The sequence below is a fragment of the Crocodylus porosus genome, unplaced genomic scaffold (assembly GCF_001723895.1).
Source record: "Crocodylus porosus isolate Cpor-Errol unplaced genomic scaffold, CroPor_comp1, whole genome shotgun sequence".
NCBI classification, from domain to species: Eukaryota; Metazoa; Chordata; order Crocodylia; family Crocodylidae; genus Crocodylus; species Crocodylus porosus.
In genome coordinates, this window is record NW_017728947.1 from 32656228 (window position 1) to 32679922 (window position 23695).

Below are 23695 nucleotides of genomic sequence, written 5' to 3' on the forward strand. Positions count from 1 at the left end.
CTGCCACTGATGAACCCATGTTGGTTGTCCCTAAGCATGCAGTAACCTGTTGGCCCCTCCTGGATGTGTGCCAGCATAATTTTCTCGAACAGCTTGCCTAGGATCGTGCAGTAAAGTGATTTATGCCCTCTATGTCGCTCTAGTTTTTCTTTTTTATCTTCTTTGTTAAAAGAAAAGCAAAGGAAAATAAATGCAACATTGAATTAAAATGTAAGCTTAAATACAAAATTAAAAATACAATTAAACCTGTACGACAGCTACTTTCATAGTTTGTAGGGTCAGAAGGTACCTGAGCAGATCATCAAGTCCGACCCCTGCCATGGCAGGAAAGAGTACTGGGGTCAAATGACCCCAGCAAGGTGTTCATCTAGCAAAGCCCAGGGTGGCCAGTGTGGGGATCCAACCCACGGCCTTGGTGTTATTAGCACCACGCTCTCTCCAGCTGAGCTAGTCGGCCAAGGCCCCTACAACGCTAAGTCACACTGTTAAAATCACAGACAGGAAGAAAACACAAAAACAAAGGATCTAATAAAATAATAAGTTGGTCACATTGTATACATGTATTATTATCTATGCCTGTTTTTTATGTGGTTGCCAGTCCTAAGCACAGGTAAAGCAGGGAAAATTGGGCTCAAGGTAAGCACTGTGCATCAATATAATCCCACCTAGTTATGGAAGAATTATTAGGTTAACACTTCTGCAAAAAATGGTTTTATGACAGAGAATGCTCTCAACCCCTACTTGTGAAATGCAATCCAAAGAAGCCATGACTCAAGTTCAATTCTAGCAACAGCAAAACCTCTCAGAGTCAATTACTGGAAGATGAGGATAATGTTTCAAACATCAGAGACCTTCCAGTGTCTGAAAGAGATTATAGACATAAAAAATCCTGGCTATTGTTGACAGCTGCATATAGAAAGCAATTGAAGCAAAAGAAAAAACATCTCACCTGATCTATCCTGCAATGATGATTGGCATTCAAAGGGAGTGGCACTCATCAAGAGCAACTCTATGGAAAAGTCACTCACTATGTGGGAACTTATGAACTATAAATAACAGATTCCAAACCAGATTCCTAAGGATACCAACTATGCATGGTTAGAATCTTACAATCCATGAAGCATCTATCTCTAACACAGAAACACAGCAACAAGGAAAAGAGTGAGTTTTTACTTGGCTCCAGTGTCTGGGAAACTTCAGCAAAAAGGCAGGATGTGATGACCAAGGAATGGAAAGAGAAATAGGAAACAATGGATTGGGAATCATCAAAACAATGAGAAAAGCTAAGTATTGTGCTTGGTACTTGACACAGTGTTTGAAAGCACCCTGTTGCCTTATAAAAATAAAAACACAGAAGTTGACAGATGGCAAAACAAAAACATCAGATTGCTTACATCTGCTTCAAGTCAAGGTTTGGGTGCTCTGTCCAAGATGCAATGACATACTAGGCAACAGATGTCAGCAGCAAACAATCTTGGCATTACCAAATTGAATATATAATGGACACAGATCTATCTTAGGCAGAAACTGGCAAAGGAAATTATTAGTACAAAACTAAATACAAAAGATTATCATAAGAAATTCCAGATCAAACTGAGAAGCAATTTTGAGCCATTGTCAGAAGCCAGAAAGGTGACATGCTGGCTGAAATTCAAGAAAAATTCCATCAGAAACAATGTGATTCAGATTATAGCAGCCAGAGATGAATATCAACAAAGACAGAACAGGAATTGGATAAACCAAGGAGTATGGAACACAGAAAGAAAAACTCCTCAATGTTAAGACCAATAAAGTATTGAAAAGAGTAAGAGAGCAAAAGAAAGCCAGCAGAGCAGGAGAAAGCAATGCAAAGAAAGATCAGTTAAATATGTCAAAGAACTTGCAATTGAGCTAGAGCTGTTGGATGGAACAACATTGAACTATTTACCAAGCAGTTAAAAGCCAATATAATAGAAATTGAATAGACCTACACCTATCTTCCAGTCTGACTCACTCATGGACCCAGAGGGACAGATTTTCCATCTCCAACTCCTTATGTGCAAAAATTAAGTTTATTTCCTACTACAGGGAATTTTTACCATCTTTAATTTTCCTAGAGCCTGGCAAAGGTTCTTTGAGCCCGAAAGCTTGCAAAAAATGAGAATGTATTTGCATTTTCCTAGTTGGTTTAATAAAAGGTATCATTTCTGAACCAAGAGTTTTAGATTTTTGCATTCCTTCAGTAATGAACAAATAGATATCAACAAGGGCACTGACTTGAGACACAGCTGCATTCATTCTGTCCCACTGTTTGGCACTGCTATAACTGAATTAAAAAATAAGGGTATAAGCAACAAAACAGGTAATATAGGATAGTTGGAGGGTAATAACTGTCTAGAGGATATAGATTACTACTGATTGCTTGACTTAATGACACCTTTGAAAAGCTGTTAACAAAGAGACACAATCTGGCAAAAACAGCAGGTGAATCAGGGCTCCAATTCAGTTATGCCAAAACAAACAACTCTGAAACCCAGACATGAAGCAGCAGCATCACATTAAAAGCCAAAAACATCAGTGAAGTCCCATACTGGCCAGTGGAGATCTAAGTGACATCCAGAAAAAGAAATGCCATTCATTAAACTTCTCATACGGAAATCAAGTGATGCACAGCACCAGAACAAAGCTGAGGATTGTTAGCCCAAATGTAACCTCAGTACTAATGTATGGCTGCTGAGAGAGCTCTAAGTCAACCAACATGTTAGACAGGAAACCAGCAGCTTTTGTAAACAGCTGCCTAAGAAAGATTTTGGGCACTGAAAGAAAAGATTTCCCAGCTGAAGAAAACCAAGAAATTACCAACCAGTAGCTCATCACCACTAGAATCAGAGGAAAGCTCTGGACATATTTGGGGTGTCATGTTGAGAGATATAGTGCGTGGCAATTACTGGGGCCCTGAAATCTATAGGGAAAACTGCCCTTTCACTCCTGTCAACATTAGTGGGAAGAGCTTTAACCTAATTTCTCCACACTCTCTATGATGATTTGCACAACTGGGCAGCAGCAGGGAACAATTTCCACAATCAAGTGAGCCCAGGAACTGCAACTATTAAGGGGACAGACAGAAATGACAATTTTCACCCGATCTGGCTACAGAAAGCAGTTTACAGCTGTGACCAAACACAAGTGCACAGTTGCAGACAGCTTCAGAAATGGCCGATCGGGTGAAAATCTGACCCTCCGTTGCATAAAGTATCAAATGAAGATGTTTCAAAATGTGGCCCCTTCTGTAACTTGTGTCGACAGATTTCCCAGCCTTGGAGGGTGGACCAAGTGTATTGGAGCCCCCCAAGGTGGGGTAGGGCTCCAGTTCACCAACTGCACCCTTCAGTACTGGCTGGGGAGCCCCAAGAACAAACTCCTTCCATTGCCTTTCTCCCCGCCCGTTCTGAAGACAGCAAGCACTGGCAGAAAGCCATGGACATTGCTATGGGAACCTGCTTGTAGGCTCCCAACCCCAGCTAGATTTCCCTCCCCCCTGGAACCAACAGTGAAGGTCTGTTTGTCTGCAGTAACACTAACTCAGAATGCTTTGCAGAAATCATTCTGAGTTACAGTTGGGAGCTACACTTCTGTCTGCACCCAGTACTGTCCTACTGCAGTAGTTATCTAGAGGGATCATGATGAGGTAATACCTCATTATGCTAGACAATACAAATACAGACAGACTACAGTTGTGGCCAGCTTCTATATAGAAAGGGTTGAGGAAGGCTCTTTGCAAATTTCCTTTTGATAGAATGTGGCTTTTGCATTCTGCTTTTTGTCATAAAATAGCTACCTCTAAAATAAGCAGAAAGTAAAATATGACCAAGTTAGGCAGTGGACAGGTATTACATTTGTAGTGCTAAAAATGCCTTTGTAGTTATACAAAAGTCAAGGCAAGACATGTGTGTCCCCCTGTAGCGCTGCAAAAATGGCACAAGTGCTACAAAAGTGTTTAAGAATGAAACACAGTCTTCTCTTTAGTGCTACATTTTATAGCACAACATGTACCATGTGCAGAGTGACCTGTAGCACTATAGGGGGTCTTAGTTCCCCTGCTTTCCACAAGCACTAAAGGACAATCTATACATAAAGTAAGAGAGAGAACAGAGGCAAGATAAAAAACAACCCTCTATTCATGCAAACAACTATACAAAGAATAGATAGAGAATTATTGTAGCAATTGAAAAATACATCTATTTATAAGCTTCAATGAGTTTGGTTAACATTTACACGATTTATAATATTTATACTGTTTCAGTTGACAAAACATGCCCCGGTTTCAGGTCAAATTAAAAGTGCAGCAAGGTAAAGTTCACATCACTGGTGATAAGTACCAGTTTTCCTATGGTAGCACACTCTCTATTATGATGGTCAGTGCTTGATTTTATATCTACAATGAAATAAGTGATGTAGAACACAATCAATGTAGGATGACAAGCCTTTGTTCCTAAAAAATAATCAGCCATTTACCCAAAGTCCTAAATTTGGCATAAATAAAAAAAATATTCATAACCGTGAATTCTAAATGACAGTCAAAAACAAAAACATTAAAGTAATCTGATGTAATTTCATGCTTCTTTGATTAAGCAGTCTAATTTTAAAGCATCTTTTCTGTTAATTATAATTACATAGGGAGTAGGGGAGAATTTTGGCTTTAGTTTGTAGCAAAAATACAGCATATTGGAGAGCTGAGATTTTCCCTTGACTCTACCATAGGCTTTCGGTGTGACTTACGGCAATTCATTTAACTGCCCTGTGCCTCAGTATTCATGCCTGTAAAAAGGAATCCATAATGCTATGTCACATCATAAACATAGTCATAAGAAGTTGGGCTGGAAGGGACCTCCAGAAGTTATCTAGTCCAACCCCCTGCCTGAAGCAGGACCAGCCCTATCCAAACCATCCCACACAACCATAATCCAAACTGCGTAAGAGTACCCTCAACCCTGACACAACATAGACCTAACACCCTAACCTGCCACAGGTAAAGCAGGGCAACCATGGCAGCCAATGTCTTGCTTCTATAAAACGTTGTTAATATATGTTCAAGAGGTCATGGGGAGAGGGCACCCCCTCCCCCACTACAGAGAAAGGCAAAAACCCCCACAGTCCATACCAACCTGACTATGGGGTAATATTCCTTCCTGCCCCCAAATATGCTGATTAGCCTGACCCTGAGCAGAAGAGCAAGACCCACAAGCCAAGAACCTCTGGCTTTTCTTCTATCAGGAAAATTGCCACACCCCAGTTGAAGTCCCCAACCTTAGCTGTAGCCAACACCCACTGCCTCTCATGAGGCTTAAAAATACTGTGACAGATATAGAAGAAAGGGGGGGGGGGGTCAGAAGGAAGGAATCAAAAAAGCCCAGAAGCATGGGAAATACCCAGGGTAGAAAATAGGCATAGCTACACCTAGATCATCCCTGACCAGTGGCTGTCCGACCTCTTCTCGAACACCTCCAGTGATGAAGTGTCCACAACTTCCCTAGGAAGTCTATTCCACTGCCTCACTGTTCTAATAATGAAGACATTTTTCTGGATATCTAATCTACATTTACTTTGCTGCAACTTGAAGCCATTGCTCCATGTTCTCTCTGCAGCAAGAGACAAAAGGTGCTTTCCCTTTTCCTTTATGCAAGCCCTTCAAGTATTTGAAGACTGCTATCATGTCCACTCCTAAGTGCCTTTTCCACAAGCTGAACATGCCTTGCTCCTTCAGCCTGTCCTCATACGACTCGCCTTCCAAGCCCTCAGTCATCTTTGTTGCCAACCTCTGGAGGCTCTCTAAATTCTTAACATCCTTTTTGGAAATGTAGAGCCCAGAACTGCACACAGTACTCCAAATGTGGCCTAGCCAGTGCTGAGTAGAGAGGCACTATCACCTCATGTGTCTTGCATGTCATGCTTTTCATTGATGCACCCATAACGGCATTTGCCTTTAGTACAGCTGCATCACTCTGCAAATTCATACTGAGTCTGTGGTCTATGAAGACTCCCAAATCTTCTTCCAAGAATTGTCACCTCCTTGAAGAGCATCTCATCCACCTCCTCTTCCTGATGAGGTGACATATAACAAATCTCCACCATTATATTGATGCCATGTCTTTCACCTTTTGTCTTTACCCAAATGCACTCTGTTTTGCTGTCTTCTTCCTCCTGAACCAGGGAACAAGTGTATGTGTTTTTGATATACAAGGCAACACCACCATCTTTTCCCCCAACTCTGTCCTTCTGAAACAGAATGTAACCCTTGATGTTCACATTCCTGTCATAAGAGCTGTCCCACAAGGTCCCAGTTCTGCCTATCAGATCATGGTTCTTTTCACAGGCTCCAGCTTCCAGTGTATCTTGTTTATTCCCCATACTTCTCACATTTGTATATGTGTGTTGGATGTATTTTGCATTTTGACCTCCTCGCTTCCCTTTTGAGCCACTTGTTGCAGTCCTGTAGCCCTCTGGTGCCTTCCCAGAGTTAAGTTGCTTCTTTGAGTCCTTTCCCCTCTGGACTGTGTACTCTGTTGCTGGAGGGTTTTGATCACCATCCCCCATGGTGGGTTGTTTAAAGCCCTCCTTACTAGGTTGGCCAGGCAACACCCAAAGATGCTGTTCCCCATTCTTGCTGGAGGGATCCCATTGCTTACTGGAGGGCTGCTAGCCTTTTGATGGCAGCCCTTCCCACCAAGAACATCCGCCCACTGTCGAAGAAGCTGAAGCCTTCGCATCGACATCACCAACTCAGCTGTGTATTCATTTCCAGGATACGACAGTCTGTGCCTGGACCCCTGCCTTCCCCAGGAAGCGTCAATAAGAATACCACTTGTGCTCCAAGCTTCCTAATCCTCTTGCCAAGAGCCTTATAGTCACCTCTGATCTGGTCAGTGTCATTCCTGGTAGTACTGTTGGTACCTACATGGAGAAGCAAGAAGGGGTAATGATCCAAAGGATGGATGAGTTCTCAGAGATGCTCTGTGATGTCCTGAATTTGGCTCCAGGCAGGCAGTGCATCTCCTGGGCCCTACATTTTGACAGCAAATTGGTGCCTGCATTCCACACAGAAAGGAGTCACCAACCACCACCACTCTTCTTTTCCTTCTTCGTGCAGTGGTCCTGGAGCCCCTGTTCTTGGGGTTTTGCACTTTCTACTCTCTAAGCTGCTGCCTCCTCTGCCTCATGCCTGCAGATGCCCTCTCCTCTGCCTCAGCAGTTCCATTGCAGGGTGCTAGAAAGCAGTTGCTGACTTCAACTGGTTCCTCTTCAATTCTGGGGGCCCTCCTTCTTTGAGTAGTCACATGCTGCCACTTGTCACTGCCCTTTGGCCTCTCTAGTACCAGCCTCTCATAACTCTAATCCAAGTAATATTCCTGGTCCCAGATTTAATGCAGCATGGATTCCTGTGGTTCAAATCTCTGCATCTTCTCCTTCAGGGCAGACACCAGCTTACACTTGGTGCAGATGAAGTGCTCTTGACCCTCTTGGGACCCCACGCAGGTCACAGTAGCTGATCCAGACTCCATTTCTGCCTCCTTTGCTTCCTGGAGTACACCTATGTTGTAAGGATAAAATAAAGGGGGGGGCAAAGAGAGAGAAAAAAGAAACACCGCAAGAACTGGCCACTGGCAGAGAGCAGGTTTAGGTTGGACATCAGAAAGAACTTTATGGCAAGGGTTGCCAGAATTTGGAATGGGCTTCCAAGGGAGGTGGTGCTATCCCATACCTTGGGGGTCTTTAAGAGGAGAATGGACAAGCACCCAGCTGACTCCATAAGACCCATCAGGAGGCACTACTTCACTGTCAGGGCGGCTAGGATCTGGAACCAACTTCCATGAGAAGTGGTGCTGGCTCCTACCCTGGGGGTCTTTAAGACAAGGCTAGACAATCACCTTGCTGGGGTTGTTTGACCCCAGTACTCTTTCCTGCCATGGCAGGGGGTCGGACTTGATGATCTGCTCAGGTCCCTTCTGACCCTACTAACTATGAAACTATGACCCCAGCACTTTTTCCTGTCCAGGGCAGGGGGTCAGACTCAATGATCTATTGAGGTCCGTTTAAGACCCTAACAACTATGAAACCTGCACCAGGGTGCTTGCCCACGCTCCGACCCACACACACATGCACAGGCACAGTCTCTTTCTTCCTGGCTCCCTCCTAGGGTAAACTCCCTAAGCAAACTCCTTCTCTTTTTGCTGTCCCCACAGTCTGCTAGGGGCTGCCTTTTTATAAGGCTCAACCTCTCAATTACCTAAATCAGCCCCACCCAGAGCAAGCCCTGTCACTCAGTCACTCTAGGAGGGAGAATGGGGATGGGAAAGAGGAGTGGGAGGAAAAGGAAGAAAAGAGAAAAGAAAAAGGAATCACACACCCCAGGGTAGAGGGGAGGGACACTCTCAAACACACACCAGACATTAGGCAAATGTCCCATAAAACCCATCAGGAGGCGCTACTTCACTCAAGTTTTAGGTAACTGAGAGGTTGAGCCTTATAAAAAGCAATCTTCTAGGCAGATCCACACCTGAGCTGCTTACCCTAGAGCCACTGCTCTCTGTTTACTGTTCAGTTTACATTAAACAAGTGTTATACATTGAGCATTCTGTTAGAGAGCTACTGATAAAGCTGGAAAATTTTGATGAACATTGGTAAGATTTTATTTTTGTAAAAAGTGAAAACCCAAACAATAGTTTTAATGTTTTCAGTTTTCTTAAAAAATAAGCCAAATTTTTGGAGAAAACAGATTCTTTCTGCCAAAATGTTATTTTAATCTACTTGAAAAGGTTAGTTTAGGGACAATTTTGGGACAATTATACTTTAATATGAAATAGTTGAAGGCAGAATCTGGCCCACTGATGTTCATAAAGTGTTTTGAGATGAGAATAAATAGAAGTATAAAGTGTAGTGGAAGAGCATTAATATTAGAATTTAAGAAATAATTCAGAAGTTGAAAGCTCTTCAACGCAACTAGTACCTCTTTCTCTTTTTTTCTAACAACAAAGGATAGTTATGAATGGAATTCAAATCCTTCAGCTATGCTACATGTATTTGCTAAGCAGGAAGTAGAAAAGGTGAGGAAAAAAATGAAAATAGTTATATTAAATCTATGACAACTGCTTACAAGTAGGGAAATGCTGTGGGAGCTCATCAGCACCTTTAAATCACGATGAAATGTCACTACTAAACAACCTTTTGAAATGTCATTACTAAACAAAGCACAATAGCCTGCTGACAAAGCACAGTAGCCTGCTTTCCATTATTCCCCTGTATAGAATTTTTGTAGGTAAAGTAGTTCTACTGAGGCAGCAAGATGGCCTACATTTACAAAATCTATTCTTGGTCCAGACTTATTTAATTTAAACAATATTTAAGTGTGAGAGACAATGGGACTGTGCCCAGGTTCAGGATTCTGACTGTGTAAACCAGAACTAGGCCCAGGGCCTGAATTCTCATGCTGAAAAAATCTAGTGGAGCCCTAGATACAATGCCCTAGTATTAATATGGTGCAAAAATAATTCAGCTTAATATTGATTAAGATCCGCCATTTATTTCAAAATGGTAGATCTGCAGAAGTCATATCAAGATGGAAGACTTTAAGCCAGAAAAGTATATACTTTTACTTTTGGTACCCTTTAAAAGTCAAACAGAACAGTACTACTTTTAGTCAAAAACGGATCTTTGAGAGTTCTTGGCGCTCTGGTGAAGTGCCCAATGATTGAAAGAGGGCCAATGTTGTGCCTATCTTCAAGAAAGGGAGGAAAGTAGATCCAGCAAACTACAGGCCCATCAGCCTGACCTCTATCCTGGGGAAAGTCCTGGAAAAGATTATCAAGGAGGCCATCCTTAACAGGCTAGCTGAAGGCAATATCCTGAGGGATACCCACCATAGGTTTGTTGTGGGTAGATCTTGCTTGACCAATCTCATTTCCTTTTATGACCAGGTGACTTATCACCTGGACAAAGGGGTAGAGATTGACGTCATATACTTCGACTTTTAAAAAGCCTTCTATCTGGTATCCCACGATCACCTCTTGGTTAAACTGGCTAACTGCGGCCTTGACATCACCACGATCCACTGACTGGGGAACTGGCTCTACAGTAGGACCCAGAGGGTGGTGGTCAACAGGAGCCAATCGCCTTGGTGCACTGTGACCACAAGACTCTGCCCTAGAGCATATACTGTTTAACATCTACATCAATGATGTGGACACTGGCGTCAGAAGTGGACTGGCCAAGTTCGCCGACAATACCAAACTCTGGGGTAAAGCATCCACACCTGAGGACAGGAGGGTGATCCAGGCGAATCTGGACAGACTCATGAAATGGGCGGATGAGAACCTGATGGTGTTCAACACCGAAAAATGCAAGGTTCTCCACCTGGGGAGGAAAAACCTGCACCATGCATATAGGCTCGGTAGTGCTACGCTGGTTAGCTCTACAGAAGAAAGGGACTTAGGGGTCATGGTTGACCACAAGATGAACATGAGCCTTCTGTGTGATGCTGCGGCTAGTAAAGTGAGCAAAACACCAGCTTGCATCCATAGATGCTTCTCAAGCAGATCCCGGGACGTCATTCTCCCATTGTACTCGGCCTTGGTGAAGCTGCAGCTGGAGTACTGCGTCCAGTTTTGGGCTCCAAAATTCAAAAAGGATGTGGAGAAGCTTGAGAGGATGCAGAAGAGAGCCATGCACATGATCAGAGGCCAGGAAAACAGACCTTATAATGAGAGGCTGAGAGCAATGGGGCTCTTTAGCCTGGAAAAGCACAAGCTCAGAGGTGATCTGGTGGCCACCTATAAGTTTATCAGGGGTGCTCATCAGGATCTGAGGGAATGACTGTTCACCAGACCCCCCCCAAGGGATAACAAGATCGAATGGTCACAAACTCCACTGTGACCGGTTCAGGCTGGACATAAGAAAGAACTTCTTCACTGTCCGAGCCCCCAAGGTTTGGAACAGACTGCCACCTGAGGTGGTTCAAGTGCCCACTTTGAACACCTTCAAAACTCTTCTGGATGCTTATCTTGCTGGGATCCTATGATCCCTGCTGACTTCCTGCCCCTGGGTGGGGGGCTGGACTCGATGATCCTCCGGGGTCCCTTCCAGCCCAAATGTCTATGAAATCTATGCCTATGAAATCTATGAAAATTCAAGCAAAAGTCTGAAGCATGCCTTACTGCAACCATGAGGAAAATTTCCCTTCCTCTCCCACGATCTCCTTCTTCATCCTACATAGTTGGCTTTGTTACTTCTGATTCCGGTACAGGCAGAGGTAAGCTCTACATGATGACTTGATCATGTTCCGTACAGACATACCTTATGATACTTCTTGTAGTCCATCCCTCCCTGGCTGTAGAAAGGCCCTTCTTTTCAAACTGAAAACGAGCTTTCGTTACATTTGTCTTTTCTCTTTTTGTACCTATTCTAGGTTCAGTCACAGGGAATATGCCATTGGCAGATTCTGTAAAAGGCAGTGAGGAAGGTGAAGTTGGGCTTTTGACTTTTCAGCTTCCTACAGGATGCGTCTATACAAGATTCTTTACTGAGCAGTAGAGCTAATTACTGTGCAGTAAGTGTCTACCTCTACATGCGCAGATGTTTCCTGTGCAATAATTGGCTCTAATAACAAATAAATTTGCTACCTGCAAATTCAAGTAGCAAATTTACTCGTGATTAGTAACTGCGCAGTAGCGCATGTGTAGACTCCTGACCATGAGCTAATATGCTCAGGAGATTGCTCCCTGCCCCCAGGAGCTGCCTGTTGCCAGGATGCAGGGACAATGTCCCATGCTTCGAGATCATGGGGTTGGGGCTGGGAAATCCTCATCTCCCATTCAAAACCCTGCAGTCACAGGATCCAGGTGGGGAGATTCTTTTCTCCAAGTGCTGGCCTCATGATTATGGAGCTGGCACTGGAAGAGAAGGAGCTCCCACTCTGGGCTCCACAACCAAAGGACTCGAGCAGCAGAAAAAGGATCTCTCAGTGCCAGCTCTGTAATCACAGAGCCTGTTCTGGAAGGTAAGGATGTCCCAGTCTGGGCCCCACAACCCTAGAGCTTGGGTTGGGAGATAAGGATGCTTCCCTGCATGTGTAGATGCCTACCCGCGAATGTTTACTCATGAGTAGTTTACATGCAAGTAAACTGATCTCAGATCAAATGCATGTGTAGACACACCCACAGATATATGAGAAAAATCTGGTTTCTTTGTTTTTAAAAAACCTGGTTTTTGTGTCTTCATGTATTCTGCTACTTTGTAGGCCACAGGGGAATTGGTAGAATTATAAGCAAAAAAAGGTAACTAAACCCAGAGCCATGAAAAGAAATAAAGATTAGTCAGACTATTTTAAATTCTTTGGCTGGTTGGCTGATATTTGTTAATACATTTTTAATTTCAGTGATTAACTGAGTGCACTTTGATGTGCTGGAATTACAATGTGTCAGAGCAGCCTCCCTGTTCTCTGAAAACTCAAAATATATATTATATATATTTCAAAATATAATTTTATCCTGGTTGAGGATCTAGCCCAATATTAAAAAGACTTTTAATGCAATTTCCTTACCGTTTGCTGTAGGTCAGGTATTATTATCCGTATCACTAATGTGTTGCTCTGATTATCTTCCATTCTGCTGGTTGGTTTTTCTGCTGTAGCCTTAATAGTATCATAAATAGTTTCTTCTTTGGAGCTGTCTGATTCAGATTCAACAGAATAGTCTGAAAAGCTTTGGGCCATCTCATCTTCACTTGATGTTGGACTGCGAGGCATGTTCAGTTTTTCTTACCATACGTAGCTAGCAACAGAAAACACAAAACAAAAAAAAATTAGAAGTAAAGTTTCAAACATTGTTCAGTTTGGAATTCTGTGTTTTGCTTTTTTAAAGGAAAAGCTACTTAACAATAAAGTCATCTATTTTATCTTTCTCTCATTCCCTTGCCCCACTAATATGACCTGGAAGACTGCAATGGAAATAAATGTAGTTACCGATTTATTAAAGAAAGCAGAAAGGGGAAAGAGATAACCTTCCTCCCATGCCACACCCAATCTTCAAAAGGAGCCAGAACAAACTGTATGGGTATGCAGAGAGAAGATTAGGAAGGCCAAGGCACAAATTAAGATGCAGTGGGCAACAGACATAAAAGGCAATAAAAAGGGATTCTACAAGTATGTCAAAAGTAAGAGGAAGACCATGGAAACCATAGATCCCTTACAGAATGCAGAAGGCGACCTACTTATGGATGACGCAGAGAAGACTGAAGTATTTAATGCCTTTTTTACTTCAGTCTTCACAAACAGGGGCAGTTACCAGAAGCCAAGTGCAGTTGACAGCAAAGATAGTGAAGGAGACAAACAGCCTAAATCAGGAGAAGAACAGGTTGGTGTTTACTTAGGCCCCTGCCACATATTATGCTTAAGACACGATTAACAAGTGAATCATGTCTTAAGTTGTAACCCAGCCACACAAAAAACAATTAATGGTGTCCTGAAACAAGAAATAAGCCACAAAGCTATTCCACAAAATAATATGTAGTAACTTTGTGGCTGGTTCCTATCTTACATGTGTGGTCAGGTGTACCCCCATGGCTGGGATGCCTGTCAGCTGATAAGGTTCCCAGCACAAGGGTGCACCATATGCTCTTGCAGCTGGGAGCCCCACTAGGTCTGGGCTCCCAACTAAAGAGGATGCATCATATGCCTCTGTCGCAGTGCACTCAGGTGCCCTGAGCCTGAGAGCAGAGACTGCTCTGGGGAGACCCCTAGTGGCAGAAAGGGGGAGGCTCAGCTGCCAGTCACTAGGGCTGTGCAGGTGCTGGTTGCCGGGGCAACTGGTAAAACCAGCTGACCAGGAAGGGGCAGGGCTTATCCCTTCTTAAGCCCAGGTAGGAGGCCAGTCCTTCTCCAGCAGCCATGGGAGTAGAGACTCAGCTCAGACAGAGGGGAGGACTCTGGCCATGAGAGCATCCCCTGGTCACTGCTGAGGTTGGTGAAGCCCTCCTTCCCCCGCTCCCTTGCTCTCTAGTAGGGAGTAGATTTTTGCTCGACTGGACGGTCTAGTTTTTATGTTGTAGCCCAGGGGCTTTATGTTTTATGTTTACTGTTTTGACTGGAGGACCGGGAGAGGCTATTAGGGGTGGAGGAGGCCTCATAGGAGCTCCACGGTAGCGTGGGGCCTCCTGGTGCCGGAGAGGGCGCAGCATTATTAGGGGGTGCATTGGCCCCAGCCCAGAGGCCCCGGAGCGAGAGGGGGCAGTGGGGAGCCCCAGAGCGAGAGGGGACAGTGGGGTGCCCCGGAGCTAGGGGGGTTGGTGAGAAGCCCCGGAGCTAGGGGGCAGTGGGGAGCCCCAGAGCGAGAGATAGAAGGGGCAGCGAGGCCCAGACCGAGCGAGAGAGGGGGCAGTGCGGAGTCCTAGGAGCAAAGAGGAGGGCCAGAAAACAACAAGGCCCAGGTTAAAACACGTCAACTCCATCTGCGAGGCTTGGGCTGCGGTGTAGGGGAGGAAAAGGAGCCACAGGTAGCGCCCCTGTCACTGGGGCGTGGGAAAATGGGCAGCCTCCTGCTGATTACAACCATCTTCTAATTAAATAAGATCAAGGCATGGCAGGAGAGTAAGCAGGCAGTTGGCCCATTACAGGAGGACGGAGCCACTCCCTGAAAGGCTCCAATATTGATACTCCTGTCACAGCCTCCTAGGCTGGGAGCCCAAAGCTGATTGGGTTCCTAGCCAAAGGGTGCACCATGTGCTCCTGCAGCTGAGACCCTTATCAGCTGATCCAGGATGGTGCACCCTCACCCCTGGGAGCCCCATGAGCTGAAGGGGATCCCAGACCTGGGAGTTTCCTACTTGCTGGTGGCACCAGCAATAAGGCATGATGGGATCTGATGCTCGATCCCACAGTCACACCTCCTGCTATGCATGTGTTGTATGGCAGGGAGTGCAATTGTGTGGATCATGTATCAGGTCCCATCATGCCTTTACCTGCACATCTGGCAGGGGTCTTAGAGAAGTAAGATACTTTCAAGTCGGCGGGGCCAGATGGAATGCACCCTAAGGTACTCAAGGAATTGGCTGAAACAATTTCAGAGCCATTGGCTATCCTATCTGAGAGGTTATGGAGTTTGAGTGAGGTCCCAGAGGACTTAAAGGCCAGGAGAATGTGGATGTGTGGTATGTGGTGCCACAGACCTGTGTACAGCACCACAAACTGCACATTCAGGCATTCCTTGCACTGCTATCTTGCAGCACAGAGAGGGTTTTGACCCCAGGAGATCCTGAGGTCAAAAAATCCCATGCCAAAAAAAGTGGGGTGGGGCACATAGTGGCAGCATGCACTGGCCAAAACTGGAGCCTGACCAGCTGGAGCCATGCTCCAGCTGCTAGCCAGGCTTCCTGATGCAGCTGCAGCCCTGAGAGGCCTCCAGGACCCCAGGTAAGGCTGCTGGGGCTAGCACAGTTGCTGGCCCCAGCCTGCCCTACCCCACCTGAGGTAACCTCCCTCACATCAAAGCACACTTGGCATGGCATTCCCCAGGGAAATATAGCAGCAGCACAAAGTATGCTTGACTTTGATACCTGGAAAGATCATGGACAGATACCTGACACCTGGAAAGATCATGGACCTCAATGTGAAATACTTACTGTGAATCTATTATGAAGCAGCTAGAGGAGAATAAGGTGATCAGAAACAGGCAGCATGTATTCACCAAGAGCATGTCTTGCCCAGCCAACCTGATTTCCTTTTATGATAATGTGACAGACTTGGTGGATAGGGGAAAAGAACTGGCTGTGATACACCCTGACTTTAGCAATGCTTTTGACACTGTCTCCCATGGCATTCTCATTAAGTATGAGACTCCCTTAAGGTGGATAGATAACTGGTTGGATCACCATACTCAATGAACAATCATCAATGGCTCAATTTCTAGTTGGGAGAAGGTATCAAGTAGGGTATCCCAGGGGTTTGTCCTGAGTCCAGTATTGTTTAATATCTTCATTAATGATTTGGATGATAGGATCAAAAGCATGCTTAGTAAATGTGCAGACAACACCAAACTGGACAGAGTTACAGAGATTCCAGAGTAGGGTTAGGATCCAAAATGACCTGGATAGCCTGGAAAATGGTCTCCAATCAATAAGATGAGATTCAACAAAGACAAGTGGAAGGTCCTGCACTTGGGCAGAAATAATTGCCTCCACAAATACAGACTGCCAGACTGGGGAATGACTGATTAGGCTGCAGTACTGCACTGAAGGACCTGGTGGTTACAGTAGATTCTCCAGGAGCAGGCAATTATTTCAGGCGGAGGGCTGCTTACTGAGTTTTGACAAGACATCAAGGGCCACATGGCAGGCAGCCAGGGGCAGATAAATATTACTTTCCTAACTTTTCGGGGCCCCGTGGGCAGACAGAATGGCCTGGCGGGCCACATCTGGCCCATAGGCCACATTTTGCCCACCCTTGCAGTAGACCATAAACAGAATAAAAGTCCAAAGGGTGATCTTGTTGCAAAAAAAAAAAAAAAAAGCCATGAGAATACAGAGTTATATCCTCAGGAGTCTCACTTGAAAATCAAGTGAAGTGATTTTTCTGTTCTCTTCAGCACTGGTGAGGCTTCACCTGGAGAACTGTGTGAGAAGCCGTGGCTGCACTGCAATTGTTGCATCTGTAAGCTCGCTGACCCTGGGCTGGGCATGTACAGGTGTGCCCAAACCCCAGGGCTAGCTGAGCTGCTAGCGCAGAGCAGTTGGTCTGTGCATGCGCACACGCGCACACACACACACTCAAATTGCATTGCCTTGGCACAAGGTAATAGCTTTGGGAATAGGCAGGTGGAGCACTGCATTTGTAGTGGGATTGGGAGGAGGCTTTTGTCACCGTTTTTGCACCCACAGGGCAGCCTGGTGAGTCCCTGGGGTGTCCTGCTGTGTGGAGAGGAGGAGCATTGGGCAGGGGGCATCCAGTGTCCTTAGTGGCTGGGCCAGTTCATTAAGCCATTATTTCTCCTCCAGGACAGGAAAACCCACCTACCTCTTGGGGAAGGAAGGAAAGGCTCCACCGGACAGCTGGCTGCACCGCCCCAGGCATCCAACGCCAACCAACCCCACTCAGCCCAGCTCTGACCACAGTGTGGTCAGGGCAGATTCCCAGGTGCCCAGTGTTTGTGCTGAATGCTTTTGGGAGGAGCAGGGAGGGGAAAAGTGCAGTTTTTGCCCCTGGCTCCCATGTGCAGAGCTGGGCTGGAGTGGAGTGAGACCAGGTCCCAGTCCAGGAAAGGGATGCTCAAGCCTCATACCTGCTATGCCATGTTCTTTCAAGGCTGGACTGTCTGGAGAGAATGGCAGAGTTGTGGGATATGTGAAACCACAATGCAGCGGGAGTGAGATGAGGCCCCCTGCTGACATAACTGCAGAGGCTTACAAATTTGCTGCTGATCCTAGCACTTGCTCTCCTTCATTTCACAGGGTACCACATGTTCATTGGCATGGGGTTCATGGACTAGGGCTGTGCAAAACAGCACCGTTTTGTTTTGACATCCATTTCACCATTTTGAAGGGACAGTGTTTTGTTTCATCATTTTGTTTCAAAATGCTGTTCCATTTCGTCGCAAATGTTTTGCTGTTTCAACGTATTTCAGTGTTTCACTCATAGGCTATAATTGGGAATCATGGAAATGCCTAAAACTTTGTCATTTCTTTCCTGTATCACATGAAAATTACAAGGATGGTAACCCCTTCTGAGGGCATGAAGCCTGCCAAGTTTTAGAGGAGATAGATGCAGAGGTGTCTGGGAAGCTGCACCTCACACTGTTCAAAGCAAAACTACTGACACTTGCCACCAGCGGCAGCCTCTTGTCATTTGGTGCACAGATCCAGGGCCTGCACCCCTGGGATGGCTGCAGGGCCATGCTGGACTCCTCCCAGGGGCATAGGCCCTCACATCTGTGCTCAAGATGACAGGAGGCTGCCGCCTGGGAGTGGTGAGCAACCCGCACCCAGCACCAGGAAGACTGGTGCTGCCAATAGCCCCAGGCAGCAACGACAGCCTCCTGTCATCCTGAACACAGATCTGGGGGCCTATGCCCCCAGGAGGAGTCCAACAGTGCTGAGAGGGCAGGTTGAGCTCCGTGGGGCTGGCGGAGCCAGTCAGAGCACAGCCCTGGCTCTCCCTCACCTCTCACCACCGGGCTATGCTCTGACCAGCTCCAGCAGCCCCATGGACCTCAGCCTGGCAGCGGGAGGTGGAGCACAGCCCTAGCTCTCCCTGCCTTCTGCTGCTGGGCTGCACTCCAACCAGCTCCGCCAGCCCCATGGAGCTCAATCTGGTGGTGGAAGGTGGAGCACAGCCCCAACTCTCCCCTGCCTCCCACTGCCAGGCTGAGCTGTGTGGGGCTGGTGAAGTCACTCAGAGAGCAGGCCTCACTCTCCCCACCTCCTGCAACCAGGCTAAGCTCTGTGGGGCTGGCAGAGCCACTCAGACTGCAACCCAGTGGCTGGAGGTGGGGGAGAGCCAGGGCTGCGTTCCAACCAGGTCCACCAGCCCCACACAGCTCATCCCAATGGCAGGAGGCAGGGGAGAGCCAGAGCTGCACTCTGCCTCCCACCAGTAGGCTGAGCTCTGTGGGGCTGGCTGGAGCACAGCCTTGGATCTCCCCTGCCTCCTGCCACTGGGCTGCTTTCAAACTCAAAATGTTTTGAAACTTACAAAATGTTTCAAGTGCCTTCATTTCGTTCTGAAGCTGGTTCAAAGCTTTTTGTTTCATTTCAATTTTGCTGTTTCAAGCTCAAAATGCATCAAAACAACTTGGAAATGACGCACTCTGTGAAATTTCACACAGCCCTACTGAATAGCAGTGTTTTTGTGGTGGCCCCACCCCTTGCTGATGACTAGCCAAGGAGCCTGGTGACCCCACCCCTTGCATTGATCGGCTGAGAAGGCTGTGGATCTGTTTTTACTGGTGACTGGCTGAAGAGGCTGGTGGTCCCGCCCCTCACCAAGTGGTTGTCCTGTATTCTGGGGATGTATCAGTGGCCACACTGGGGCCTGGGAGGTAAGACTTATAAGGGAAGGCTGAAAGAGCTTGGGTTATTTAGCTTGGAGAAAAGAAGACCGAGAGGGGATTTGGTAACAGTCTTCAATTACCTGAGAAGTAATTACAGGCAGAAAACAGATGGGCTTCTTGGTGACCACAGGGGCCAAGACTAGAAGCAATGGCTTAAGCTTCCGCAGGAGAAATTTAAATAAGAGATTAGGAAGAACCGTCTAACTATGCATGTGAACAAGTGTTCAAAACCCAGGAGAGCACAATACAACTGTAGAATCTCCCTCTGTCTCAAGAAGGGTGTTTGTACCCAAAACCTTACAAAATACAATTTTTCCGACTATTTAGTTGGTTTAATAACAAATGTCACATTTACCCAAAGAATGGGCCTGTCCATCTCAGGTTAGGCTTTGAGCCACATAAACCTGAGTTGGGTTCTGCCGTGTGCAGGTATTTATGCAAGCAGCTGGAGATAAGTAGAGTCAAGGGGCAGGAGGGGCTGATGGGATTGGGGTGGCTGGTGGGTCCAAGGGGCAGGCTTATGAGTCCAGAGGGAGGGGTGCCAGGTTCGTGGGGTATAATCATAAGATTGAAAATAACCCAGTCAGAGTTGTGGGGGAGGAGATTAAAACAGCATAGCCCCAGGGCTGTGGTAAGTGTCTAAACTTTCCTAGCCCCAGAACTTTTCTGTGAACACGTGCAGTCATTTGTTAGGACAAGTATACCCATTTTAGATCAGGTTAACCCAGACCTATCTAAAGTTAGGTTATCTCTGAGGTGAACTAACTTTAGATTGGGTGTGCCATTTTTAGGGAGATTTTAGCCCTGTGAATGCTTGCACACTTAGCCATCTAGATCGTCATGAGCTCAGTTAGGGTGATCTAAACGTAACACTTGTACAAACCCTATAAGGGTGGTCAAGCACTGGAACAGGCTACCTACAGAAATTGTGCATTTTCCATCCTTGGAAGTTTTCAAGAGCAGGTTAGAGAGAGACTGGACTGGGATGGTTTAGCCAGAGATGCTCCTGCCTTCAACAGGGGGCTGGACTAGATGACCTTTTGAGGTCCCTTCTAACCCCATTTTCCTATGATCCTATTAACTGACTTGCTCCCAAATAGCACTGCCATAAGCTACATTTTCCACAGGCTCTTCCAGTAGGAAAAAGTACATTTCAGTAAAATACTGTAGGTCTAAAATGAGGTTCAAAATTAAATGTAATGCCACACAAAGTATCCATGTATTATGAGTCTTATTTGTATAAAATATATGGCTATGACTTCATTAAAAGTACTTTATAAAATAAAACAGTCTAAGGAATTCAAATTTTTCAAAAATATATTTCACAGTATAATGGCAGGGGGAGAAGAAAAATACTTTGGACCCACTGGTATGGATACTATAGAAATGTATGGATCACTTTATAGGGATAAAAGACTTATAATACTATAAAGAACCACACTTAGTGTGTGTAGATAAAGTGCAACCCTCCCTCCAATGCAGAAAACATTATAAATACCCCAATGATATATAATCACTGCTGTTGTAAACTACTAGTTGTACTTAACTGAATACAGATTTTTGTACATCTAGCAAGGGTTAGGCTAAAATCATCATTTTCTCATTTTCACTTTTAAGCTGAGCCAATTTGAAAACAGGCATCTAGTGATTAATTTGTAGTTCTATGGCATCATCTAAAGGTCTCACAAAACAGAGCCAATAGACAATATTCTCTTAGCCTTTTTCAACAAAAACTGCCTTTTTTAATCAAACAAAATCTCTGTAGAAAATGTTAATTTCCCATTAAATCTTAGGTTTCCAGTAAAAAAAAAAAAGAATCATGCAAAATATTGTTATAGGTTTTGTCCATTAAACAATGAAATCTTACAGTTTTCAGTGGCCAGAAACAGCTAACATTTCTTTTGCAGTTTTTCAGTGCAAGGCTTCAAAAATACTAAGAATACTTTCCACAAAACTGGGTTTTTTCCCTGTAAAAATCCATTTCCAAACCAGCTCCATTACTAACAATCATCTAGGCAAGTAGTGCATGTATTTAACAATATGTGAATTAAGTTTGCCAGTGTAATTCATCAAACAAGCCAGTGAGAGTGCTTACAACAGAATCAAAGCATCATGATTTTCCAGGTTGTAGACAGCATGCTCTCTTCTGAGTAAGGTTAATTTCATATTGCCTTGATGTAGAGGTTCACCAATACATCAGTTCGATATCGGATCAGCACTGATATAAAGAAAATGTTCTGTATCGGAAATTGGCCCAATGTGGCTGATAATTTCTCTGATAAATGCCCATGTGTGCGCGCAGCCGCAACACAACATGTAGGCAGTGAGGAGCAGAGCCAGCAGCTTGGGATGCTGCGTGCAGCTGGTAATTCTGTTGTGGTAGAAAGGGAAGGGAAAGGAGAAGGGGCACGGGAGTACAGAGCTAGGGCCCTGTGGTGAGGGAGAGTGTGGAACTGGGGCAGGGGCTGCCCAGGCGGAGCCAGGGTGGGTACAGGAAAGAAGCATGGCTCATCCGAGGGGTGCGGGAAGGAAGGGTGGGGCAATTTCTGCCACTGCACGCGGCTCTTCTGGTGCTCATCTAGCAGCTCCCGCTGCTCATCTGGGAGGGCATGGGGTGGCAAGGGGGTGCAAGCTGGAGCTGGGCTCTACCCAGCTGGACAGATCTGCGGGCACAGGCCCCTCTGTACCCTCCGGGATGAGCAGTGGTAGCACCCATGGCAGCTGCCAGACAAGCAACGGACAAACTGTGTGCAGAGGCAGAAGCTCCCACCCCCTCACTTTCCAGATCCCCCCCGATGAGACATGTCTCCATTCCATGCCCCAGCCCATAGCTGCAGCCCACCCTGCACTACACAGATCCAGGGGGCACACCCTCCCACCCCCAGATGAGCTGCTTACAACTCTGTCCCATGCCCCTCCCCAACCTGGCTGGTCAGCACCTACCCCAGCCCCAGCTCCTCACCACAGGGGCCTTGATCTGTGCCCCACCCCACTACTGCAGGGGCCTTGATCTGCACCCTCAAATCCCTCCCTCACCACAGGGGCCATCATCTGCACCCCTCCACACACACCGCTTCCCTCCCTTCCACCACACCAGACTTACCAGCTGGATGCAGCTCTTCCAGCTGAAGAGCTGTGTATTGGAAATCGGATCAGTATTAGCCGATATGCCTCCTTAAAAATCAGCTATCAGAACTGGCCCTAAAAATCACTATCGGTGCACTGCTACCTTGATGCTTTGGCACTGAGCCACGAGCGTAGATTTCCTAACTGAAAAATACTGGTAAGTCCTCATATTTAATAGTTTACTTAGTCAAATTCCTGAAGACTGGACTGGGTCTGAACTGAGCAAAAGGAAAAGCTGGACTGAGTAAAAAATAAGATACTTTATATTTTGCATATTGTGGAAATCGTAATTAGGTAAGGCCTTCACAAGCAGACTTCACACGTGGAAATAATATATTAGATGAAAGGATAGATAAATACTAGAAGAATATTTTATTATACTGTTTCAGAATCCAGTCTGAGCCAAACAAGTCAATAGGCTGCTTCTCCATTGCCCTTCACCTTCTGCAATCACTTACACCATAACAGGTTACCATTGTAATTTAACATTTTACATGGACTCTGTACTGGAGCAAATGACTGCACAAAAGTCAGGGCAATGAAGAACAGTCCCAGTGCTTCCAATTTAATGAGAGATTAAAGGCATAGCAAAAGTACACCACGTAATCTAACATCATCATGTCTTGTTGCTATTGTTGATCAACGACAACTCTATTTAGGGTAGCATTACAGGTTACCCTTGAACCATCATAAAGACACTTAAAATGGGAACATTCAACTATTAAAGAGTGTTATCCTGTGCTAAGTACCCAACTGAAATGTGGATTATCTTTGATCTGTCTTACCCAGGTCCTTGCAGGGTCAGCTCCAGGGAGATAAAACACTTAATTTTCAGTAGTCCTCCAGCACACTAGAATGCACCGCTTCCAGCCCAGCTACTCACTTCTGCCCTCCAGACCTCTACTCCTCTTCTCTTCCCCTCCACACTGAGAGCAGCTACTCTGAGCAGCTTAAGTGCATGCTTCCTCCAACTCCCTGGTCTTGCTGCCTGGCCGCTCCATACTCTCAGCATGGAGCTGCTACATTAACTGCAGCAGGACCAGGGAGCCTGGAGAAGCATTCTTCCCTGGGCTTCCCAGTCTCATCATCACGCAGCAGCTCTGTGCTGAGAGTAGAACCAACCTCATCAGTGTAATAAGACCAGGGAGCCCAGGGAAGAACACTCCCCTAGGCTCCCTGTTCTCGCTGCCTGGTGGCTCCATACAGAGATGGAATGATGGCAAAGAGACCTCTTCCATTCCCTCCAGGCTACAGTTGAGGCACAGGGGTTGAAGTTTGCCCTGTTTCTGCCTATGTTATACGTCCTGTGTACAAATTCAGGACTGCATTCTCCAGGCACCAGTATCCACCACTAAATCAACCAAAGATAAAGCATGGATGACTGGTGCCACCTTAGATTGGGGAGAAGGGGTGCGAACACAAAGTGGCCACAGCACTCCTGGAAGTGGCCGCAGTGCCCCCACTCCCCAGATGGCGCTCGTGGGGAGGGGCTCCCACCTGCC

The 23695-nt window shown here is 45.9% G+C and overlaps 1 protein-coding gene across 4 annotated transcripts in view; it reads right to left on the minus strand.

Moving 5' to 3' along the window:
- SHANK2 (SH3 and multiple ankyrin repeat domains 2) overlaps positions 1-23695 on the minus strand; it is a 771218-nt gene that overhangs the window by 633527 nt on the left and 113996 nt on the right. For all 4 annotated transcript variants that reach the window (XM_019551544.1, XM_019551542.1, XM_019551541.1 and 1 more), the window contains exon 3: positions 12572-12800. In XM_019551544.1, the coding sequence (XP_019407089.1) occupies positions 12572-12775 (204 nt within the window). In that variant the 5' untranslated portion in view covers positions 12776-12800. The remainder of the gene's footprint in view (positions 1-12571; positions 12801-23695) is intronic.